General features: G+C 41.0%; 2 protein-coding genes across 4 annotated transcripts; both read left to right on the top strand.

The window, feature by feature from the left end:
* Window positions 1-8,290: 8,290 nt before the first annotated feature.
* LOC130164622 (zinc finger protein 883-like) lies at window positions 8,291-13,220 on the top strand. Of its 3 annotated transcripts, none has more exons than XM_056369474.1 (4): window positions 8,291-8,520; window positions 8,792-8,954; window positions 9,777-10,379; window positions 10,545-13,220. In XM_056369474.1, exons 2-4 carry the CDS (start codon window positions 8,837-8,839, stop codon window positions 11,903-11,905), a joined length of 2,082 nt encoding a protein of 693 aa, XP_056225449.1. In that variant the 5' UTR covers window positions 8,291-8,520; window positions 8,792-8,836; the 3' UTR covers window positions 11,906-13,220. The 3 variants fall into 3 exon arrangements, with proteins under 3 accessions (XP_056225449.1, XP_056225450.1, XP_056225451.1); XM_056369475.1 differs by having other exon boundaries at window positions 10,581-12,543; XM_056369476.1 differs by lacking the exon at window positions 8,291-8,520 and having other exon boundaries at window positions 8,902-9,032; window positions 10,545-12,543.
* Window positions 13,221-14,245: 1,025 nt separating this feature from the next.
* fga (fibrinogen alpha chain) lies at window positions 14,246-20,645 on the top strand. Its single transcript, XM_056369478.1, has 8 exons — window positions 14,246-14,401; window positions 15,564-15,665; window positions 15,812-15,995; window positions 16,362-16,507; window positions 16,966-17,064; window positions 17,228-17,386; window positions 18,275-18,944; window positions 19,581-20,645. The coding sequence occupies exons 1-8, from the start codon at window positions 14,345-14,347 to the stop codon at window positions 20,288-20,290; spliced, it is 2,127 nt and encodes a 708-aa protein (XP_056225453.1). The 5' UTR covers window positions 14,246-14,344; the 3' UTR covers window positions 20,291-20,645.
* The last annotated feature ends 142 nt before the right edge of the window (window positions 20,646-20,787 follow it).

The raw sequence follows: 20,787 nt of genomic DNA, 5'->3' as shown, positions 1-20,787 counted from the left end.
CTGAAATATAAAAACCTGCTCGATCAGCACGGTTATCTCAGAAATCCCTGATCTCATTACACGCACACTTAGACACACACACGCACACTTAGACACACACACACACACACACACACACACACACACACACATATTTAAATACAAACACACCCATGTGTATAGAGAAAGGATTAAAAATGGTAGTCGTGAAAAAACAAATGGTAAAACTATTTCTGAAAGGCCTCCAGGTAACAAAAGTGTCTCTCTCTCTCTCTCGCACACACACACACACACACACACAATGTAGGAAACTAAAACCATTTTACTATTAATACTGTAATTAACTGTGCAATGTACCTGTCTATCTCTTTTCTTGTTCCACTCGCACCAATCATTACACACACACACACACAGACACACACACACACACACACACACACACACACACACACACACACACACACACACACACTCCAGACACCTGTTTTGTTCTGAGTGTGCAGTTCGGTTGTGTGTGACCAGCAGAAGTCAGATTCATATTCACACACAACAGTTTCCTTCTGAACTTCATCCATTTCTTTCTTTAACGAGCCTGTAATTTATTTATTTTACTTTATTTCTTTATTTTTCTAGGGCTGAAAAGTTGCTGTAAATTTTTCTGCATATATCCTGTAAGTGTAAGCTTGAATATGTGGGAGGATCTGCAGCTGGTTAATGAACTGTGTGTGTGTGTGTGTGTGTGTGTGTGTGTGTGTGTGTGTGTGTGTGTGTGTGTGTGTGTGTGTGTGTGTGTGTGTGTGTGTGTGTGGCATCAGATGTATAAAACCTTTTGAAAGCAGGGCGGTTTGTACGTACAGTTCCAAAAAGAAGGAAATTAATTAGTCTTGCAAACTGTGTATGTGACAGAGGGAAGATGAATGAGGCAGGAAGATGCTCCCATTAATTATTCTTGAATATTTCTCACACTGATTTTTATGATATTAATGTGTGTGTGTGTGTGTGTGTGTGTGTGTGTGTGTGTGTGTGTGTGTGTGTGTGTGAGAAATCTTACATTGAGGCTTTATTGTGTTGCTCTTACATATTTTTTACACTTGAACAACTCTTGTGTTTAATATTAAAAATTGCTTTTCTCTGTTTAATTTCCTGGGAAACAAAAACCTGTACAGCATAATCATCAGAACCATTATCCAGTGAGCAGCCTTTTAATCATCATTAATAAATTCAATAGTTGATATAAAAGTTATTATTCTTGCCTGGGACATGAATGTACTTTCCTTCTACCTATATTCTGTTTTCTTCCTGATTATGTCCAATCCTGTGTCTCTAAACAAACAGTGACGATTGGCCAATGGCCATGCCTTTACTTTTATTTGATTGGTAGCAGAAATATGAATCTTAACCTTATTACCTAGCAACTGCCATGTGCATCCACATCCATGACCACACTTTGAATTCAGGCAGAGAGGAATGAGACAGTAAATGAAGATGGACGTAGCCTTCATGACATCACCCACGGGTTTCTGAAGAGCGGTGTTGAAGCTCACAGCGAGCTGCTCCACCGTCGCCATCTTGGCAGTGCCAGACTCCGCCCCTCACTCTCACGAAGAGGTGGGACATGTGTAGAGCTGAGACTTTGTGGAGAGCATATGCTCACCCACCTTTAACTCAAAGAGGCCACACCCACAATCCTCCATAACTTTAGTCCTTAATAAAATGTAAACAGGTGAGTTATATAAACAGGTGTCATGAAGGAGGAAATCAGCTGTAGAGACCAAAACTGTTTTTGTACCAGGCTGTAAACATGTTTATTTCTGCTGTAAAGTTGAATATTTTATTCTAATGCTAACGTTAACGATGTAGCAATAGGAAAACTCACATATAGCTCCTTTAAAGTTGAACATTTTTCGGACCCGTCCATCCACACGGACCTCGACGACATCAGCTGACTTCGCTTCTTCTTGTCATTTTGTGCACTGTCACACAAACATTGTAATTTTTAGAGACTGATTCTGACTATGGAGGATTTACTTCATGTTTCTCCCCCTTTAAGGACAATTTGGTATGAAAACACACACACACACACACACACACAAACACACACACACACACACACACACGAGTGACCCAGTTTGCTGGCAGCAACAGGAACGCTGCGAGTTGATTTTAATGAAGCTCAAGCTAAAATCAAACAGTTTGGGGAAAAGCTGCTCGCCACAAAAATATCAACTGTGGACAAGAAACTCTCCTGTCTCACTTCCTGTTAGCCAGCTCGCTCGGTTTGCCATTAAGGCGTCCTCCGGGAGCGTGGAACGACGCAAGAAAGGAAGAGTACAAATTGACTTCCTGTGACAAAATTACGCATGAAAACATGCAAACAGCCGCACAGACGCACATCCACCTGCGTGCTCACACAGCGGTACAAATACAAACACAAAAACATGATTATTGCACATTTGACATTGTACAAACAGTGACACAAGCGATTCACAAATTCAATTTATCTGCCACACACACATTGGCAGGCAGGCCGCGGGCTCAGTGGCTGGACATTAAAAATGCATCAGAAGCCAATTAGCATCCGAGGGGCGGAGGAAATGGAGGGGGGAAGGGAGGGGGGGGGGGGCAAGTCGGCGAAGAAAGATAGAAACAGATGGAGTGAGGAGGAAATGAAAAAGAGGAAAGGGAGGAGGGAACAGAGATAAAGGGAGGGGATACTGAGATGGAGGGAGGACTAACATAAGAAATATGAATTTTAAATAAGAATTTCAGTTCGGAAATCTGGCAGTTTTGGGGCCCCTGGGTGACTGGCGGGCTTTTCTGGCCCCTCCTTCTCTAACTTGATCATTTTTTAAACAGTCTTTTACTTAAAAATTGTAAATACTTAATGAGATTCCCGAAGAGATTTGACAAGATTCGGCTTTGATAAGATACTTTCCTCCCCGATTCATATTAGATAAAATGCTGTCGGACCCAAACCTGCAGGATGACATCACCAAACCGACCAATCACTGAGTTACCTTTCAGTCCACATAAGCTCATGTTCACTCCTCCTTGCTTGTAATAATAAATACTGAATATTACTGCAGGAAACTGAAAACAATGAATACTGAAGTATTGATCGACCTGCTCGACGCTGCACGCCTCTACCTTCCTCTACTTCCTCTCTACAGCGACAGAACCGCGACAGAAGGTGAGAACGACGGGGATTGAAGAGGACAACCTGAGACTCTCTCAAGTGTGTTCTTCACATGATCGGGAGGCAGAAGAGATTTCCCCGTTGCGACTTTCTCTCCCTGCAAACATGTCGCCGTTCCTCCAAATGAAACCTCGGCCGACCGGAATCCTCCTGGGCTTCACCAAACCACACAAATCGACCAGGCAATTTGTGTGCAAATGCTGACCTGCCAGTTGTGTGTGTTTGTGCATGTGTGTTGAAGCTTGTGTGCACCTGAGGTATTAACTTGTAAAAGGGTTTTGATGGTGGAGGATGGGGATGTAAACCTCTGTAATCTTGCATTGCACCGGGGGCGAGGAAGGCCTGTGTGTATTTGTGTGTGTGCGCTCTAAACGTTCGCTGGGGAATATGTGAAATTGAGGTCAAAATGTTGAGCCACTGCAGACGCAGCTTACAGAGTGAATACTAAAAAGTGAGTTCAAACATTTCTATTTTAAAAGGAAGAATATCTCTTCTCTTGGTGGTTTGTGTGATCGAGTCGGACGACAATAATGAACTGTTTTCATCGAAAACTCTCCCATCTCCAGGGACCACACACTGATTTAATCAGATTACTCATTTGTTTTCTTGATTTTCACATCATACTGTTTATTTTACCTCCAGCTTTCTGATAGAGAGCATCAAATGCCTTTGGAGTTAGCCTGAAGTTTGAGAAGGACGACGAAGACGACCTTTACGAGGCTCCCGACCCTGAGGCACATAACAGCCAAAACCAAAGGATATGCACATACCTGAGTCTGTGAACCAATCAATAATAAGCATGGGGAGCAAACATGCTGAGACTAACGGCACAAAAAGTTATCAAAACTCAAGGGCACTAATTATTATTTATAGTGCATGAAATTAAAAAAATCTATGACACCTCCTGGGCTCCAAAGTATCACAGACTGCAAGTAAATGAAAGAAAACTTTTCGTACATCTCAAAGTAAAAGTTAAGGAAAAGTACATGAGACAACTTTTATTGAGTGACCTTTAAGTTTTCAAGCGTATCCTCTAGAGAAAATATGTTTATATTCTGGCCAGTTTATAGTTTTATCATTTTGGTTCTGAAACGTTAGTATCAGAAAATTAGATAAAAAATATTCATAATTTGAAGTTTGGAAGTCAGAACGCAACAATGAGCTGAACTGGAGCTTCCTTGTGTTTTACATCAACGTGTTCCAAGAGTTTTCTATAAAAGTTTTCTCAGCAGCTGGGGCTGCGACTAAAACATCATCCTCTCTAATTGAGACGCAGGAGAGCCGCTCTGTTTGCCAAAGAGATTTAGGTGTGTGGTGTTTACGCCGATGGGAAATCTGCTCCACGCAGGAAGTGATGAATGCAGATTTTAGAGTGAAATGCAGAACTGGATCAGCGTCCCAGGGAGAGTCTTACAGAAAGTTTTACCCCTGTCCTTTACACGTGCTCCCAAACTCGCCCAGTGGTGTTTGTTTGATGACTGTGGAGAAAAAGGCAACGAGCTTAGCTTAGCTGCTGCTAACAACCAGCTCTTCTTCAGCTATGCTAGCAACATAGCTCTACGGATGGAAAGGCCATTGATGAGTCACTTTGGTCCATATTGAATTGGAAGGATTGTCATGAATTCTGGCTCAGACATTCATGGTCCCCAGAGGTTGAATCCCGGTGAGTTTGGTGATGCCCTGGCCTTTTCCTCTTGCGCCACATCACCAGGCTCAGACTGAAATATCTTGACAATCACTGGAAGAATTGTCATGAAATTTGCTCCTGACATTCACGGCCCCTAGAAGATAAATTATGGATGGATGTACACAAACTTTGGCATAAGCATTCACTGTTCCAAGAGGATGAATACTACCGACTTTGTTGATTCCCTGACTGTTTCTCTAGCGCCATCATGAGGTTGACGTTTTGGGTTCTGAGTGAAAACAACTATCGGATGATTTGGTTCATTTGTTCATGTCCTTATAAGATGAATAATAAAGTGCCACCATCAGCACAAAATCTTATCTCTGTCCAATACTGCTGCATTAATTTTGCTCCGCTGCCTGTCAAAGAAATGAATCAGAAACTCTACAAAGCAAATAAAGGCGTTGTGTTTACTGTGATTGATTGTGGTAGCTTAAAGAAAATGAAAGAGTGCAGTGCACTGATACCACAAGGCAGGATTCTCTATGTCCCATAACAGAAATCTGCTCCAGAGGACAGGACTGAAATGAAAAATAAAAATTAGATGTAGATATGAATCATTTGAAGAAGATGTTTTCTTTTCTCAGAAGCCATAAATGCAGCAGAACTATATATAAGGTGAATTGATTTACCTCAGTGTTCAGGAGAAACTATCAACGCAACATCAAGTCCTTCATCAAACCTTTCAAAAACACGAGGAAGCTGTCGCAGTCATTTGGGCGACTTCAATCATTTCATTTTCAGGTTTTCTTTTTTAGCCCTGCTGCTGCTTTGGTGACACGTTCTGAATACGGCGCGCTGCGTTCATGTCATGTGGGAGTTACAATAATTACTAGTTTTCTGAAGTGTAAATACCGTCCACATCAACATCAAAAACATCATAATTTCTAAAGGGCCTGATGAGGAAAATAAATATGGAACGCTTCACATCTCCAACATTCAACAATCTTAAAGCCAGATTTAAAGCAAATGGTGCTACAGTATATTTTAACCCTTACACAACCAGCTCTCCAGCCCGACCAGTGGTTTCACAACAGGGACGACCCACGACCACAGCTGCCACCGAGGAAACCACGCTCATATCCTCAATAGTATTTCTGAGAATTTGGGGGTTTAAAGACACAAGGACATGTTTATGTTTCAGACAAATGGTTAATGTTTTATATGACTCTTGGTAAACAGGGATGTAACCTGAAACTAGTGGCGGAGGGATACAAGCACAAGGAGATAATTTTAGTTTTAATGATGATTCAGATCGTTTTAGACAAATTATGCATTCTCCTGTGGAAGAATAGTTCCACAGGTGTAGCCTGTAGTGTATGACAAAAAAATTGGCGTTTCTGTAAAAGTAGATCTGAGAATATGCATCAATTTTTTGTAATGTAATGTTTTTAATGTAATTTAATATTTGACTGCTTCAAGCAAAAAACCAAAATAATTCAAAAGAAAAGATAATGAACCTCCCCCACCTGGATTACATACTGTACTGTGATTACGATTGGACCAGGTCTTAGGAGCTTTTCTGCACCAACACACTCATTTGAAATGTGACTTGATGTGTTGTTGAAGTGCAAACCAACCGGAAAACAGGAAGTGAGCACTCAAGCTGCCTCGGAGGTCGTTGTAACTGTAACAGCAGCTCAGAGGATTAAAGACACACTGATATGGCTCTTCACTCGCCGTGCCCGGGCCGATTCCACATTTCTACATCATGTGTTCATCTGTTATATACAAAGAAAAGGGGGAAACTTTGAATTTGAAATAACTGAGTCGATTAACTGAGGCTCACAAACCAACAACATCAGGAAAACTCACTTCAAAGGCATTTGAAAAAATGTCCATCTTCAAAAGAGCAAATTATCCAGTCTGTGGATTTGTGTGTTCGTGGGCGTATGTATCTATAGGTATATGTGTGTGTGTGTGTTTGTGCTCAAGTGTGTGTGTCATTGGTCTTGCAGTTTTATAACGATTGTTTGAGTCTTTATCCGCTATCAGCCTGAGGACATCAGGATGTCTTTTCTCTTTGAGGCTCAGAATCTATTTCAGGCTTCTTCTTTTTTTTTTCTTTTTTTATCTCAGCAGAGAAATATTTGTGTCACGCTGAGCTGTTAACACTGATGGACAGATGCTTTGTTTCCGTGTGAACACTGACATGTACGTTGTGTTAATGCTTCACCACAGGCAGTTCCTGTGCATTTACAAATCCAAACACGCAGCTTTTCTCATTGTATTTTTTTAAACAGTATGTCCTGAAGCTAAACTTTCCTTTTTTTAACGATCACATCAGTTCAATGAAACCAAGTGTGAAGATGACGACAGCCGCAGAGGACACAAACTTATCATGTGGCTCCATCTAGTGGCGAATACAGACAAGATACACAGAGGACAGAGATGTATAGTACATAAGTTTAAATAACTTTTACTTTGTTTTTTTCACTGTATAATTTTATGCACATCTTTCTTGCAGTTTGTTTTATTTTCTTTCATTTCTTATTTTTGTCTTTGCACATCCAAGTTGTATTGAATCTGTTTTTGTTCTTCTCAGTTTCCTGTGTGTCTATTTTTCTACAGGTTTAATATTTTTCTACACTTTATGCTACATATAGTAGTTGTACATGTATATAATATTCTGGTTATTTATGGTGTCTGACATTCATATACAATACTTCGGTTATTGTTTTACTTTTCCTGCTGTGTCATAAAATTCCAGCGTGATATCAATATGAAGTTTCTCTTATCTCATTTTACTCTAAACAAGTAGACTATACCAATTGTAGGTCAATTTTCAAAATCATAAATCTTCTTTACATAAAACTGAGGAAGAGCAGAAGAAGAATTAAGACTTTTTTGACACTGAAGTAAAAGTACCAAATGTATATAGTGTTGGGCAATTTGAATTATAACAAAACCTCTTACTATATAAATGTATCGTATGTTTTGTGTGTAAAATCTTAATGTAAAATGTAACTATAAATGTAGTGGAATTAAAAAGTACAATATTCTCTTCTCAAATGTTGTAGATGTAAATTATAGAATGAATACATAAATAGAATACACAGAAAAAAGTACCATGGAATTAGGATAATCAAATAAAGTTCAAGTAGCTAAGAAATTTACTTGTACATGAGGAAAAGAACAAAAAACATCACACTACTCAAAAGTTATCATAGAAAAAACATAAAATTAATGATAGACAAGTTAATAAATGTAATTTTAAGCGGACATTAATAAACGTGAAATTAAACAAATAAAACCGGGAGGTTTTAGGAAAACGCGGTTTCTTATGTTTTTGTCCTACATGGGCTGCCGTCTACTTGCGATCAGGCGGCAACATGATTGGCGCTAAATCTTCAAATCATCCCGCCTCTTCTCCTTTCTCTCGTTTGCCCATTGGTTAACCGGAACACGTCCGTCAACGAAACCCGGAAAGAAAAACAAACAAATCAGGAGTTTTCTCTCCTCTCGTACAATTAACTATTCGTAGCTTCGCTTTCAAATGTACCGCCATGAAAGGAAAAGAAGCTGGTTTTATAACTAAAAAAAACACGAAACAAACAAGTGGAATTTATTTATTACGTTTAAACGAGCCGGGGTTCGTCTTCAGCAGCAGCTTAGCTCAAACGTTAGCCCGGGAACAGACATGATTGGACTCCGTTTGGTAAGTAATGGAGATATTTCACTTAAGCGTTGCTACAATTTGCTTTAACCCCAAAAGATAAGAGATTAAAGTGGGGCAGGAGCTGGGTGGAGCTAATGTTAGCATCTAGGACACACCGAAGGCATGTTATCAAAACACAGAGCTTCACAAAATAGCGTATTCATAACAGAAATCACATTATTTCGATGTGGGAAAACTCGCCACAGTCTGTCACTCTGTGATTTTTTTATTGTTATTTATACGTTTCAATGTTAAATCTGATGTGTTTCAGTTTCGTTGGTTTGTCCATTGACCGACTGAAGCGACTGAGAGCATCATGGCGGCGTCCACCAGCAGCCTGTCTCTGCTGGGCTCCAAGCAGCCGTCGGTCCACCTGATGGACTTTATGAAGACACTGGCTGACCCGAGACCAGCCGTGAAGGAAGATCCAGAAGGTGAGCAGCTGCCAAGACCGAACCGTCTCAAACTAAACATCACATGTTCCCTTTCTGCAGCTGACGGAGGCAGATGAGGTTTGTTTGTTTTTTTTCTGGCCTTCATTGCTCTGGATGGATGATCAGGTTGCGTTTCTGAAAAGCAGCAAATTAGAGTCTTTTCTTTAACTTTACCTGGTGTCTGCAATGTCAGCAATTTCTACCAGCATCAGAAACCTGTAGGAGAAAACAGAAGTGGCCTAAACTGACCAATCACTGTTGTTGTTGTTGAATATAGTTTACCAACATGTTGAATATATGTTGGTGCAGTGCACTACAACATGTTTGATCTCATTTATCTTGGTCTCATTTATTATTTTTATATACTGAATATATGTTGAGTACTTTTCAGTAGGTTGTGGAAGTACACTAATGTTACAACATAGTTCATCTTCTTTATTTTGATCTAATTTATTGTTATATTATACATTTAATTGTATAAATTAAGTTATTATATTTTATTTTTTATTTATCTAATTTTTAAAATAAATTTTTTTACTAATTTCCCCATTGAATTGTATTTAAATTTGAAGAAAGACCACTGTTAAAAAGACCAAGTTTTTTTCAGTTCAATAAATCTGTGGTGTCAATGAGAAATCATGTTATAATAAAAATAATAATCATGATCTCAATATTGATCAAAAATAACCTCGATTATGATTTTTGCAACAACTGAGCAGCCCTAGTGCTTCCATTTTACGTAAGCTGTGAAACTCTTTGAAACTGCGACAGTGTGTGAATTGTGTTTTGCAAATGAACACGTTTTGCCTCCTGTGTCCTCAGACGAGCCATCGGTCCTCGCTCTGAGGGAGGTCTCTGTCCGCCTGGTGGACTGTATGAAAACTCCAGGACCAAACGGTCACATCGTCCGTCAGGCAGCAGAGCAGAGTTACACCAGCATCGAGGTCGTGTTAAAAGAGGAGGATGAGCCGCCGGAGGCAGACAGCGACTCTGATGATTCGTGGCAGATAAACTCGGAGCTGGATCAGCACCAGGAGTGGCGCCACACTGACCTCGGAGCAGATATCAATTTATATAAAGAAGAAAAAGTGCCGGAGTGTGACGACAGCGACCTCAGCTCTGAGGAAGCTAAAGGTAAAGAACTTCAGCCAAGTCACGCAGGGGCTGATGGGACACTGTTAGAGTTTCAGGAGGATGGCGGCAGCTCAGATGGAGTGACGTGGCTCATACAGGACTACAAACTACCAGAATCCCTCAAATCAGCCATGCTGAGTGATGCCAGCAGTGATTCAGAGGTGTGTCAGGAGGAAGGAGAGGGCACCAACGCAAAGTCACAACGTAGACGGAAACGCATCTCCACACCGGAGCAACGTGGCACTGAGGCAGAGGAAGAGACTGAAGATGGAGGAATGACTGAACCTAGAGGTAAATGTTTCTGTAAAATTAAAGATCTAAACTCAAAACTACTTGTTCTAACTAAAAACTATAAATATTCAAGCTATTTCTTTCCACTTTCTCTTTCCATCTGTCCTCCCTGGGGGAAAAAAAGTATTTTAACTGTGTGTTTCCCCCTTTTCTCTTTTTTTAAAGCTACCATCCCTTCTCCTGTGTCTGTGACAAATGAAGGTGGAGCAGAGAACCTGCAGGAAAGTGTGTCCGAGCCCCGATCTCTCCACTGCGAGCACTGTGGGAAATCCTTCGTGAGGAGGAGCAACTTGGTCAGACACCAGCGGCATCACTGCAGCATGACGGGAGGTAAACTTAGCCAGACGGAGTCCGAACAGACAGAGCAGGAGACCTTTTCATGCAGGAGATGCAGCCTGACGTTTCGCACTAAACGGCACTTGAAGCTGCATGTACGCGTTCACAAGGAGAACACAGAGAACAGCGAGGGCAAAGAAACAGTTGACGAGGCTCCACGGAAAAGATGTCACACCTGCACACAGTGCAATAAGAGCTTCTACTTGTTGCACACCCTCCGACAGCACATACTCACCCACACTGGGGAGAAAGCTTTCAGCTGCAAGGTGTGTGGAAAGCAGTTTGGGAGGGAAGGAACTCTGAAGGAGCACCAGCTGATCCACACCAAGGAGAAACAGTTTACATGTGAGAAATGTGGCAAGACCTGCGCCAGGAGGGGAGACCTCAAAATCCACATGATCAGTCACTCTGAGGAGAGACCGCACAGCTGCAGCCACTGCGCCAAAAGCTTCAAGCAGCTGGTGAAGCTGAAGCAGCACGAACGCATCCACACGGGGGAGAAACCGTACCAGTGCACGCTGTGCTCGAAGCGGTTTCGAATCCGGGTGTCGCTGGCGGCGCACCAGTACACCCACACCGGAGAGAAGCCCTTCAAATGCACGCTGTGCCACAAGGCCTTCAGTGACAAGAACAACCTGAAGAAGCACCAGATCATACACACCGGGGAGAAACCGTACAGCTGCTCTTACTGCGGCAAGGGCTGCCGCCTCCTGCAGCATCTCGTCATCCACGAGCGCGGCCACACGGGGGAGAAACCGTACACCTGCGACTTGTGCGGGAAAGGCTACTCCCACCTGTCCACGCTGAAAGCTCACCAGGTCAGCCACAAGGTGAAACCGCCGCGCTGCTCCCTGTGCGGGCAGGAGTTCGCCGAGCTGGCGGAGCTGACCAATCACGACTGCGAAGAGACGTCGGAGAAACCGCACCGCTGCTCCCAGTGCGGCAAGTGCTTCTCCCAGGCGTCGAACTTGAAGAAGCACCAGCTGATCCACTCCGGGGAGAAACCCTTTCACTGTAAAGACTGCGGGAAGCAATTTAACCACAAGAGCAACCTCACCAAACACACGCGCATCCACACAGACGAGAGGCCGTTTGCGTGTGAACACTGCCAGAGGAGCTTCAGGCTCCTGCAGCACCTCACAAACCACCGACTAACACACAAGAAAGACTCTGTGGATCAGAGCTGTTGAAGCTGCCACTAACGGCAGGGCTGCCAGTTCAATTCCCGGCTCTTTTGCCCTTGGGCAAGACACTGAACCCCACATCTATCTTATATTAGAGTGACCAGACGTTTAACTTATGCTTGTTTTGGCCAACAGGGGGGGCTAGCTGCTAGCTATAGCAGTTTCAGAAGTGAAGCTAAAACCATCAAAACAGAGCTATCCAGATTTTTCTTTTATTTATTTTGTTGTCTCTACAGGCAGAGAAGAGGTTAGCTGGCTCATTGGTGAGGAGTTCATAACCGGGCAGTGAGCAAACAGAAACAAACATACCTAACGTAAATTAGTTTTAATGTTGGAAATGAAGAAGAAGTTGTCCAGCAGTTTGCAATGGACTCCACATGTTCCTGTTTATCATTGCTCCATTTCTGCTCACAAACACAAACCATGTTAAATGGCTCCTCAGTAATATTATGTGTGAAGCAAGTGCCTTTGATTTACATATTATTGCCAATTAGTGTGTGAATTTAATTAATGTGACGATATTTAGAAAGTCTAACAAACGTCAAAATGAAATAACAAACAATATATTTAATATTACTCGATTGTAACTAGTTTTGAGTGTAAACTGAATAACAGATTAAACTGGTTCTTTTTGTCATAAAAGGTTAATCAGAGTCCATTTAATCTTTTCATAAATTCTTGTTTTAAGTGTGACTGTTGCTTAATTGTGATAAATAGAAGTTTGCTACTGGTAAGTGAACGATTACTCATCTGCCAATAGAAATGATTGTTATAATATTCACTGATTATAAACAACTGTATGGTAAATGTTTAACATACAAGCTGCTAATGGAAATGTAGTCGTTTGGATTTCACATCAAGTAAATTAACACTGACAGACTGCAGCTTTATACTGAAGATGACTCACATGTGATCAGTTATTTTACCACCAGGTGGCGCTGCTGCTTCCTCCCCAGCCGCCTCCACCTCCTCACATGTGACCCATCCACAGCCTTCAATGTTGGGGGTGGGAAAAAAAACCCAGAGTCCACAAATCCCGACCGGAAGTCCTCACAAGGTTGGTGTGATTACCTGGAAATTACATTTTGTCCCAAACCCACCAGAAAAAACTAGAATTGCTTCACAGCTTGGCTTAAAGTTGCTGTTGGATTAATGTCAAGATCAAATTTGAAATGTAAGAAATAAGACTGGATATCTGTCACACTGTTTTTACGATTCACCTTAATTTACATTTATATCGATTCACTGCTGCTCCTCAGCCACGTTTACAACCTACAAGTTTTATTAGTAGAGACCTAATACATGTTTGTATTGATGATAACTGCTGTATTGGATTTATGCTTTTTCATTAGAGTATTTTTAATGTTTTTATTTGAATGATTCATGTGTAAGTGTAAACAGAAAAACACAAGCTAGCAAATTGTGGGTGGAAGATAAACCTGTTTATATTAAATAGCATTTAGGGAAATATGTTGTTTCTTGTAGAGAGTCTAATAATTATGAAGCTACAGCCATAAACCGCTTCATAAAACCACAACTATTATTATTATTATTGTTATTATTATTAATGTTATCATCATTAACAATTTGGCTTTTGTAAGGATTAAACAAACAGTACAACATGTTCATTTTTGAGCTGTAGTTTCTCTGTAATGTTAAGTAAACTCCCCGTACCTTTTCCAGTTTAAACAGCAATAAAGAATATTTCATTTAATGGCAAAATGTACAAAAATAAAAAAGTTGTTGATTTTACAGTAGTAAGATATAATGTGTAAATTAATGAGACTTTGTTCAGACAAAACCAGGCTGGTTCATCTGATTTCCAGTCTTTGTGCTCAGCATCTCCTGTTTTGTTATTGTTTTGATTATTGTTATTTTATCAATTTATTTGCCATTTTTCCTTTAAATGACAGTCGGCAGGTGAGAGAGAGAGAGACAGGAAATAAGGGCAAAGAGGGATATCACATGAAAATTAAAACAGTTCCATCTGTTTTCATACAAATGTTTTTACATTTTCTGAGTTAAAACATCACAAATAGTGACTAAGAATAATTGAGTCATTATTATTTACTATTGCATTGATTCATTTGAGTAATTACTCAATTACTCATAATAATTTTTACTGTCAGCGTCACTGTTTAACCTGAGAAAACATTCTGTAGCAAATGCCAGTAAATCCTGCAGCAACTGAACTGATCTGACAGTCGGAGTTCAGTGAGTGTGTTTACTCTGTCACACACAGTACGACAAACAGCCTCCACATCGATCGGCTGTCCGCAGCAGAAGTTACTCAACTCTGATTTGACCCGACGGATGTTGTTACCAAACGCTGATGAGTCACCGGTTTGTCAGACTGAACCAGGAGCCTTCAAATGATCCGACAGCAGCGTCGGAGAAGCATTCGAAAAGCAGCGTTCACTCAGAGGAAGGACAGCAGAGACAAAGATGGAACGACTCAACGCCCTCGTCTGTCTGGGTTTCATTTGTGTGGCTTCAATTCAGGTGAGTTTCACATCAGATCACAGTTACATTTTTTATCCATTAAAACATTTTATATTCCATTTTATTTCAACGATATCCGACCTAACTTGTGGAAACAATGGAAACTTTATTCACAGAACTATGTTTCCAAATTTATTTTAACGATTCATTTTTTGTAAGCAAGGATTGGAAGGAAAGTCTTTTATGGACGTTTTTATGCTAAAACATAAAAAATTTTCCATTTTTATTCTAAAACTAAAGAAATTTTATGCTAAAACATAGAAATTAGCCAATAAAAATGGCCATTAAGTAATCTAATCTAATCATTATCTGCCCTGTTTAGCTGCTTTTATTAATAACAACGATTATTATAATAAAGAATTATAATAATAAAATTTTTAGTAGTTTGATACAGCATCATACTTTCATAATTTTGGTTATTCTTACTATAAGCCATGCTTACTTCTCTCACAACACAATATGGAGTAGACTTAATTCCAATAGAGTGACTGTACGAAATAAAAATACAAATGAAAATTTAAAAATTTAGAAAAATATAGTAACCAATAGACTTTACCATATTCTCAGAGAACACACCAGCAAATATGGCTTGTCTGAAAAGGAGCGGGGAGAAGTTAATCTTTATAATCTCCTCCCTCTCTTCTTTTATCTTACAGCTTTTATGAATGTTTGATATGTTGTGTTTTATTCTCCCATTATATAAATATGATGTTTGTTTTTCTTTTGTTTTAATTGCTGTTTGTTAATTCCCCCTTTTCTGTGCTTTATAAGTGCTATACAAATAAACTTTATTATTATAATAATAATTATTATTATTAATGATCAGTTTATAAACTTAAATAATACACAGCCTTCTAATAACATTTGTCTAAATTTATGTCAAAATAGTACTTATTTTATAGAATTCACCCAAACTCACATGGTCTTAGAAAATGGAATTGTTTCAGTCCAGCTTATATGTGTTTGAATCACAATTTCCACTTATGAAAAACAATTTTTTTTAAATTACATTAATTATTTTAATTATTAATTATTTAATTATTAATTAAAGGTGTCAATGTTTTTGCATTTGGCCCATAAGAACTGCACTTTTGCAGCGACCCATGTTCAACAAGGCCCTGGACCTCTGCACCGGCACTGATTTCTGTCCCTCTCACTTTAGGCCGCAATTGACCCCAGAGGAGCTCGTCCGGTGGAGCACGGCACCAGGTCCGAGAAATGTGCCTCTCAGAGGGAGTGGCCTTTCTGCACGACCGATGAATGGGTAAACAGCTTCTTTTTCTTATCTTGTCCTGCGTCTTCTACAAATCAACAAAGTTCCCCACATTTTACCAGAGCTCCAATCTTAATGATTTAAAAGTCCGGCCTCTAAACGCAGCCTCTCCCTCTCTCTCTTCTGTCCTCCATCAGGGCTCTAAATGCCCGTCAGGCTGCAGGATCCAGGGTCTGATGGATAAATACGACCACAACATGCTCAAGAGGATCGAGAAGATCCGTAACCTCCTGGATCAGTACAAGGCCAAGCACCGCTCTGCCGACACGGTGTCCAAACAGACCTACGACTACCTGAAGGACAAACTCACCATTGAGTCTGGTCAGTGTGTGCGAGCGGGAGGTTCAACTTAAACCCGAATACAATACCTGAAGTCTAAAAAACATTTTCATGAGTCATTTATGCAATGTTGTTGATTTATACTGAAATACATAGTATTTTAAAAGGATGTTTACATTTAGTGTTTCTCTTAAAAACACAGTTTGTGTATGGTCCATCGTATACAATAATAGTAATGATGAAAACAACAACAATCATAATAATAATTATATTTTAATAGCGTTCATGTGAGAAACTTTGTTTTTTATAATAAAACAAAATATATATTTACATATTTACATGTATTTACACAGACAGTACCATAATAATAATCAATATTATAATATATATATATATATATTCCACCAGGTGGCGACAACAGCTACTACGACCTGGCCCAGAATCTGCGTCAGAGAATCACTGACTTGAAAATCAAGATCGACAGACAGCTGAGGATCCTGGCCGCCCTGAAGGATCGAGTCAAAGACCAGGTCGTGGAGATGCAGAGGCTGGAGGTACGGACACGCAACTGTGACGAAAACCAACATTTACACGTTCACATTTACAAGTTGAGATTGTAAAAAAAAAAAAATGTTGATTATTTAAAGGAAGGCAGATTATACAAATTAATTGTATCTTTGTAAACCAAGAAATAATGATTTCTTTTACAATTTAATGCATTTAATATGTAATTTAATAGTAGTTTTTTACTGTTGATCTGCTCAGCTAGTTAGCTTAGCTTTAGCAGGGGTTTAGCTGGGTTTTTTATGGTCCATCATCATAGCATTTTATTACACTCACATGTGAAATAAACCGAATTTATTTATATTACATTTAAATATAATTAGCTTTAGCTAAAGTTAGCCATTGCTATATCACCAACTAGCTTCCACCTCGTCTCGCTGTGATTTGGTTTACTCCTGAGTGTAAACACACAGGAAGCACATGTCTGACTCTGTGTCTCCTCCGTCAGGTGGACATCGACATTAAGCTCCGTTCCTGCAAAGGATCCTGCAGCACTTACACCGAGTACCAGGTGGACCAGGAGAGCTACGTGACATTGGAGAAACAGGTAAAGACCTAACGCTGTGGTTCCACCGCACTGGAGGAACCAGGAGTCAGAGTCCAGATTTAAGAAATCTTTTTGTTACACCAGCTCCTGATCCTTACTGAAGGTTTTGAATTATTTTGTAAGAAGCCACTCCATCCACTTCCTCTTTCCGTCCATTTCCCAGGTCAGCCAGCTGGACTCCCACTCACCTCAGCGCATCGAGTCCGTGGGGACGCTGTACGTGATGAAGAGCCGCCCGCTAAAGGAAGCCATCGTGGACAGCATCTACAAGTCCAGCCACGGCTCTGTGGCAGCGCAGAAGAGAGAAGACGTGTTCCCTGAGGTGAGCAACACGTTCACGTTTCGACAGCATTCATGAATTTTCCCAAGTGAAGGTCGGTCATTGTTTAAGGATGAGCCCAATGTTTTCACACTGTTCACATGTTTTTAAGGCCAAACATATTCCTGCACCTCAGTGTCTCTCTGACTTGACTTTTTAGCTGCGCTTCCTAATAGTCTGGTTTTATTGTCAGCTTGTCTTATTTTCTGAAAGTTTTAATTCACATATTTTATAATTTTTTACTGATTACTTAATTAATCAATTTCCTTTATTGTTTTTAATTCATACAAATCACTTATGTGTTTATACGGAAGCCAAGAAAGGCCATACTCGCAAATATTTTCTTTATCCCGCTATCTCGGGATTACAAGCTTCTTTATTTTGCGATATCGGATATATTGTACGTTATGGGTGTGACTTCCAGTCTGACATCTGTAGGAGTTGACTGTGTTTTCCTTTTCTAAAGATGTTTTAGGAACAATTTGAAAAGCTTGAAGGCTTATTAATACTTCCAGAGTCATAAAGCTGGACATGTTTCATGTTAAAGAACGTGGGAACGAACCATGTCTACCTTAAAGCAGACACACAGCCAAGCCAGGGCCTCAAACTCTAGTTTGTTACTGCTATCCAGGCCACTTCTCCGGGTCGTCCTCCTGTACCTCAGTTGTAGAGGGCAGAAGTACGATCACGTTAGAAGAACCTCTAAGAACAGCATAAACCAATACAGTGTGAACTCAGACAAAGGAATGAGCGGGAAATGCACCCGTAATTCATGCAAGGTATCCTGGGGCAAGGACTGACGAAGACGTCATCACTTCTTTTTATTTCCTTAATTATTCCACCTTTTCTAGAGCCACGCAAACTAATACTAAAGTTTTTCGTGTTTCTCAGGTGGAGACCGTCCAGCTGATCCTGGAGCAGGAAGGATCTGTGACATCCCCAGCAACCATCTCCAAGGACCCAGGTACTTCCTATTCTGCAGCTACATCTTCAACATCATCATCCGCCTTTGGTGGTTCCTCCTCCTCTTCCACTTCCTCCTCCACGTCATCAAAATCCATCACTGAGCTTGGAGGACGCGGCGATGGTGATTTGTTTAGCGGAGGATTTGATGGCTTCGGCCAGCCCAGTACACACCACGTGTCCTCCAAAACCCTCACCTGCACCAAAAGCACCAGAAGAGTCATTGTCCACACAAAGGAAGGGCCAGTGGAGCGGACGGAGGAAGTGATGGAGGGAGGCCCCGAGTGCCAGGCTATGGCAGACAACAGCAGGGGAGGGATGAGCTCCCTCTTCCCTAGCCTTGGCCACGCATCCTCCTCCTCCTCCACCTCCTCTTCCTCCTCTTCAACTTTGACCAGCAAGACGGTCCACACTGGCGGCACCAAGGGAAGCATCACGGGAGTTTCCAAAGGAGGATTCGGGGATCCATTTGGCGCTGGTTTTGGGTTCGACCTCGGTCCATTCCACACAGCCGCTGCAGAGGACGACATTCCTGATTTCCACGCCCGGAGTGTGAAGAGCACACGCTTCGAGCGGCAGGCCGATTATGTAGGAAAAGGTACCGAAACATCAGACCGGGAGTAAAATCTACAAGCTCTTCATTTAGACAGCATGCTTAAGCATCAGCTAGCTTGCTAGTCAGCCCTAATGCTAAAAGTATGAGGTGAACACAGTATTTATTGTTTGTGGCTAGAGCATAAAGATTTTTACATTCATAGTCAGTGCGATGTGTTTAATGGTTAAGATCTACAATTATTGCGATGTTTTTGCTCAATGTGTAATCAGACAAACTGTGTGGGAACTGAAGACAAAAGGGTTTTTGTATGCAGATAGACAGACATCTTCTGTTTTATCTGTATGTCCAGACTCTTGAGGATTTTTGGTTGATTAAAAAAACATTTAATGGGTTCTTTTAACCAAAGTAAAGTTTTCTTTATCTCGTTAACCCCCCAAATTCCCAGAAATATCAGAGGACCTGACTTCAGTGTCCTCATTAGTAGCTTTGGCCTTGTTTGTAACAAAAAACGGAAAATGCTGGAGACTGACAAAAACAGATTAGAGAAAGAGCAGATGTTAATCATTTTGTCGGAAAAATTTCGGTTTTACCACTGCAGTGAGTTTCAGCTAGCCCAACCAAAGAACCAGCCGGTCCAAGCTAACTCGCGGTCTGCGGTGTGCCCCTCTCTGTTCGCAGATTGTGTTGAAGCCCACCAGAACCACCTCAAAGGGGAAACGAATGGACTGTTTAAGATCAAACCCGGCGGCACCGATTCCAAGAGGGTAGTGGAGGTTTACTGCCAGCAGGAGGGGCTAATGGGCGGGTGGTTATTAGTCCAGCAGAGAGAGAGTGGCGCGCTCAGCTTCAACCGCACCTGGGCCGAATACCGCAATGGGTTCGGCTCAGTTAACGCGCAGGGCAAGGGGGACTTTTGGCTAGGCAACCAGAATCTCCACCTGTTGACTAATCAGAGTGACATCATGCTGAAGGTAGAGCTTGAGGATTGGGAAGGAGGTGTAGCAAGTGCTGAGTACACAATCAGGGTTGGTTCCGAGGAGGAGGGCTACGCGCTGCATGTGTCCGGGTACATTGGCGATGCCGGCGACGCTCTGGTGATGCCTAAGTCTGACATGGCGTCTTTTTTGTCCCACAACGGTATGAAATTCAGCACCTTTGACAAAGACAACGATAAGTGGGAGGAGAATTGCGCAGAGATGTACGGGGGCGGGTGGTGGTACAACAACTGCCAGTCAGCTAACTTAAATGGGATTTATTACAAAGGCTCCTACGACCCGGAGAAAAACACACCGTATGAGATTGAAAATGGAGTTGTCTGGGTGACGTTCAAACCGGCCAATTACAGCCTCAAAACTGTTAGGATGTTTATCCGACCAAATACTTTTTAATGGGATACGGAGCAGGGGAACGTAAAGGAAACTCGTCGAATAACACCGAATATACACTTTTATACGCATTTAGAATATGGTCGCAAAATATGAAAGCAAAGGATGCAAACCAGGAGAGGTAACGGTAAAGAGGGTAAATAAATATTTGAGGACAAAAAGCAAAGGGGGTTTCAGACACTGTAAATCATTCTGGGATTTCAAAATCAAGTCAAACAGTGTTGGTGTATATTTGTGTAAACGGCATTGACCTGTGTGTTAGGATTACCAAACCAGTGTTCTTGGAATAACCTGATGTTCTCCCCTTTTTTTTTTTGTTGAACTCTGCTCGATCAATAAAGATTCAATGTTCACTTCAGCTTCAGTGGCTTGTGGCGTTATTTCAGCCAACATTACAAATCACAAAAACACAGATAATGTGTTTTGTTTTTTCATTTTGTTGTAAAGTAGTAATCCATTGGGATACAAAAAAAACTTAGGAAAAATGTAAATTATCTTAA

This window comes from Seriola aureovittata, chromosome 23 (assembly GCF_021018895.1).
Source record: "Seriola aureovittata isolate HTS-2021-v1 ecotype China chromosome 23, ASM2101889v1, whole genome shotgun sequence".
Classification (NCBI taxonomy): Eukaryota; Metazoa; Chordata; class Actinopteri; order Carangiformes; family Carangidae; genus Seriola; species Seriola aureovittata.
This window is presented reverse-complemented; position numbering and strand designations above follow the sequence as displayed.

What these genes read in the sequence shown, in the direction of transcription:
- LOC130164622 (XM_056369474.1), top strand. Translation starts at nt 8,837, where the DNA reads ATGGCGGCGTCCACCAGCAGCCTGTCTCTGCTGGGCTCCAAGCAGCCG. An exon ending in CGTGAAGGAAGATCCAGAAG is followed by an intron (nt 8,955 to 9,776) that starts GTGAGCAGCTGC and finishes CTGTGTCCTCAG; the next exon opens with ACGAGCCATCGGTCCTCGCT. An exon ending in AGGAATGACTGAACCTAGAG is followed by an intron (nt 10,380 to 10,544) that starts GTAAATGTTTCT and finishes CTTTTTTTAAAG; the next exon opens with CTACCATCCCTTCTCCTGTG.
- fga (XM_056369478.1), top strand. Translation starts at nt 14,345, where the DNA reads ATGGAACGACTCAACGCCCTCGTCTGTCTGGGTTTCATTTGTGTGGCT. An exon ending in CAAACTCACCATTGAGTCTG is followed by an intron (nt 15,996 to 16,361) that starts GTCAGTGTGTGC and finishes ATATTCCACCAG; the next exon opens with GTGGCGACAACAGCTACTAC. An exon ending in GAGAAGACGTGTTCCCTGAG is followed by an intron (nt 17,387 to 18,274) that starts GTGAGCAACACG and finishes CGTGTTTCTCAG; the next exon opens with GTGGAGACCGTCCAGCTGAT.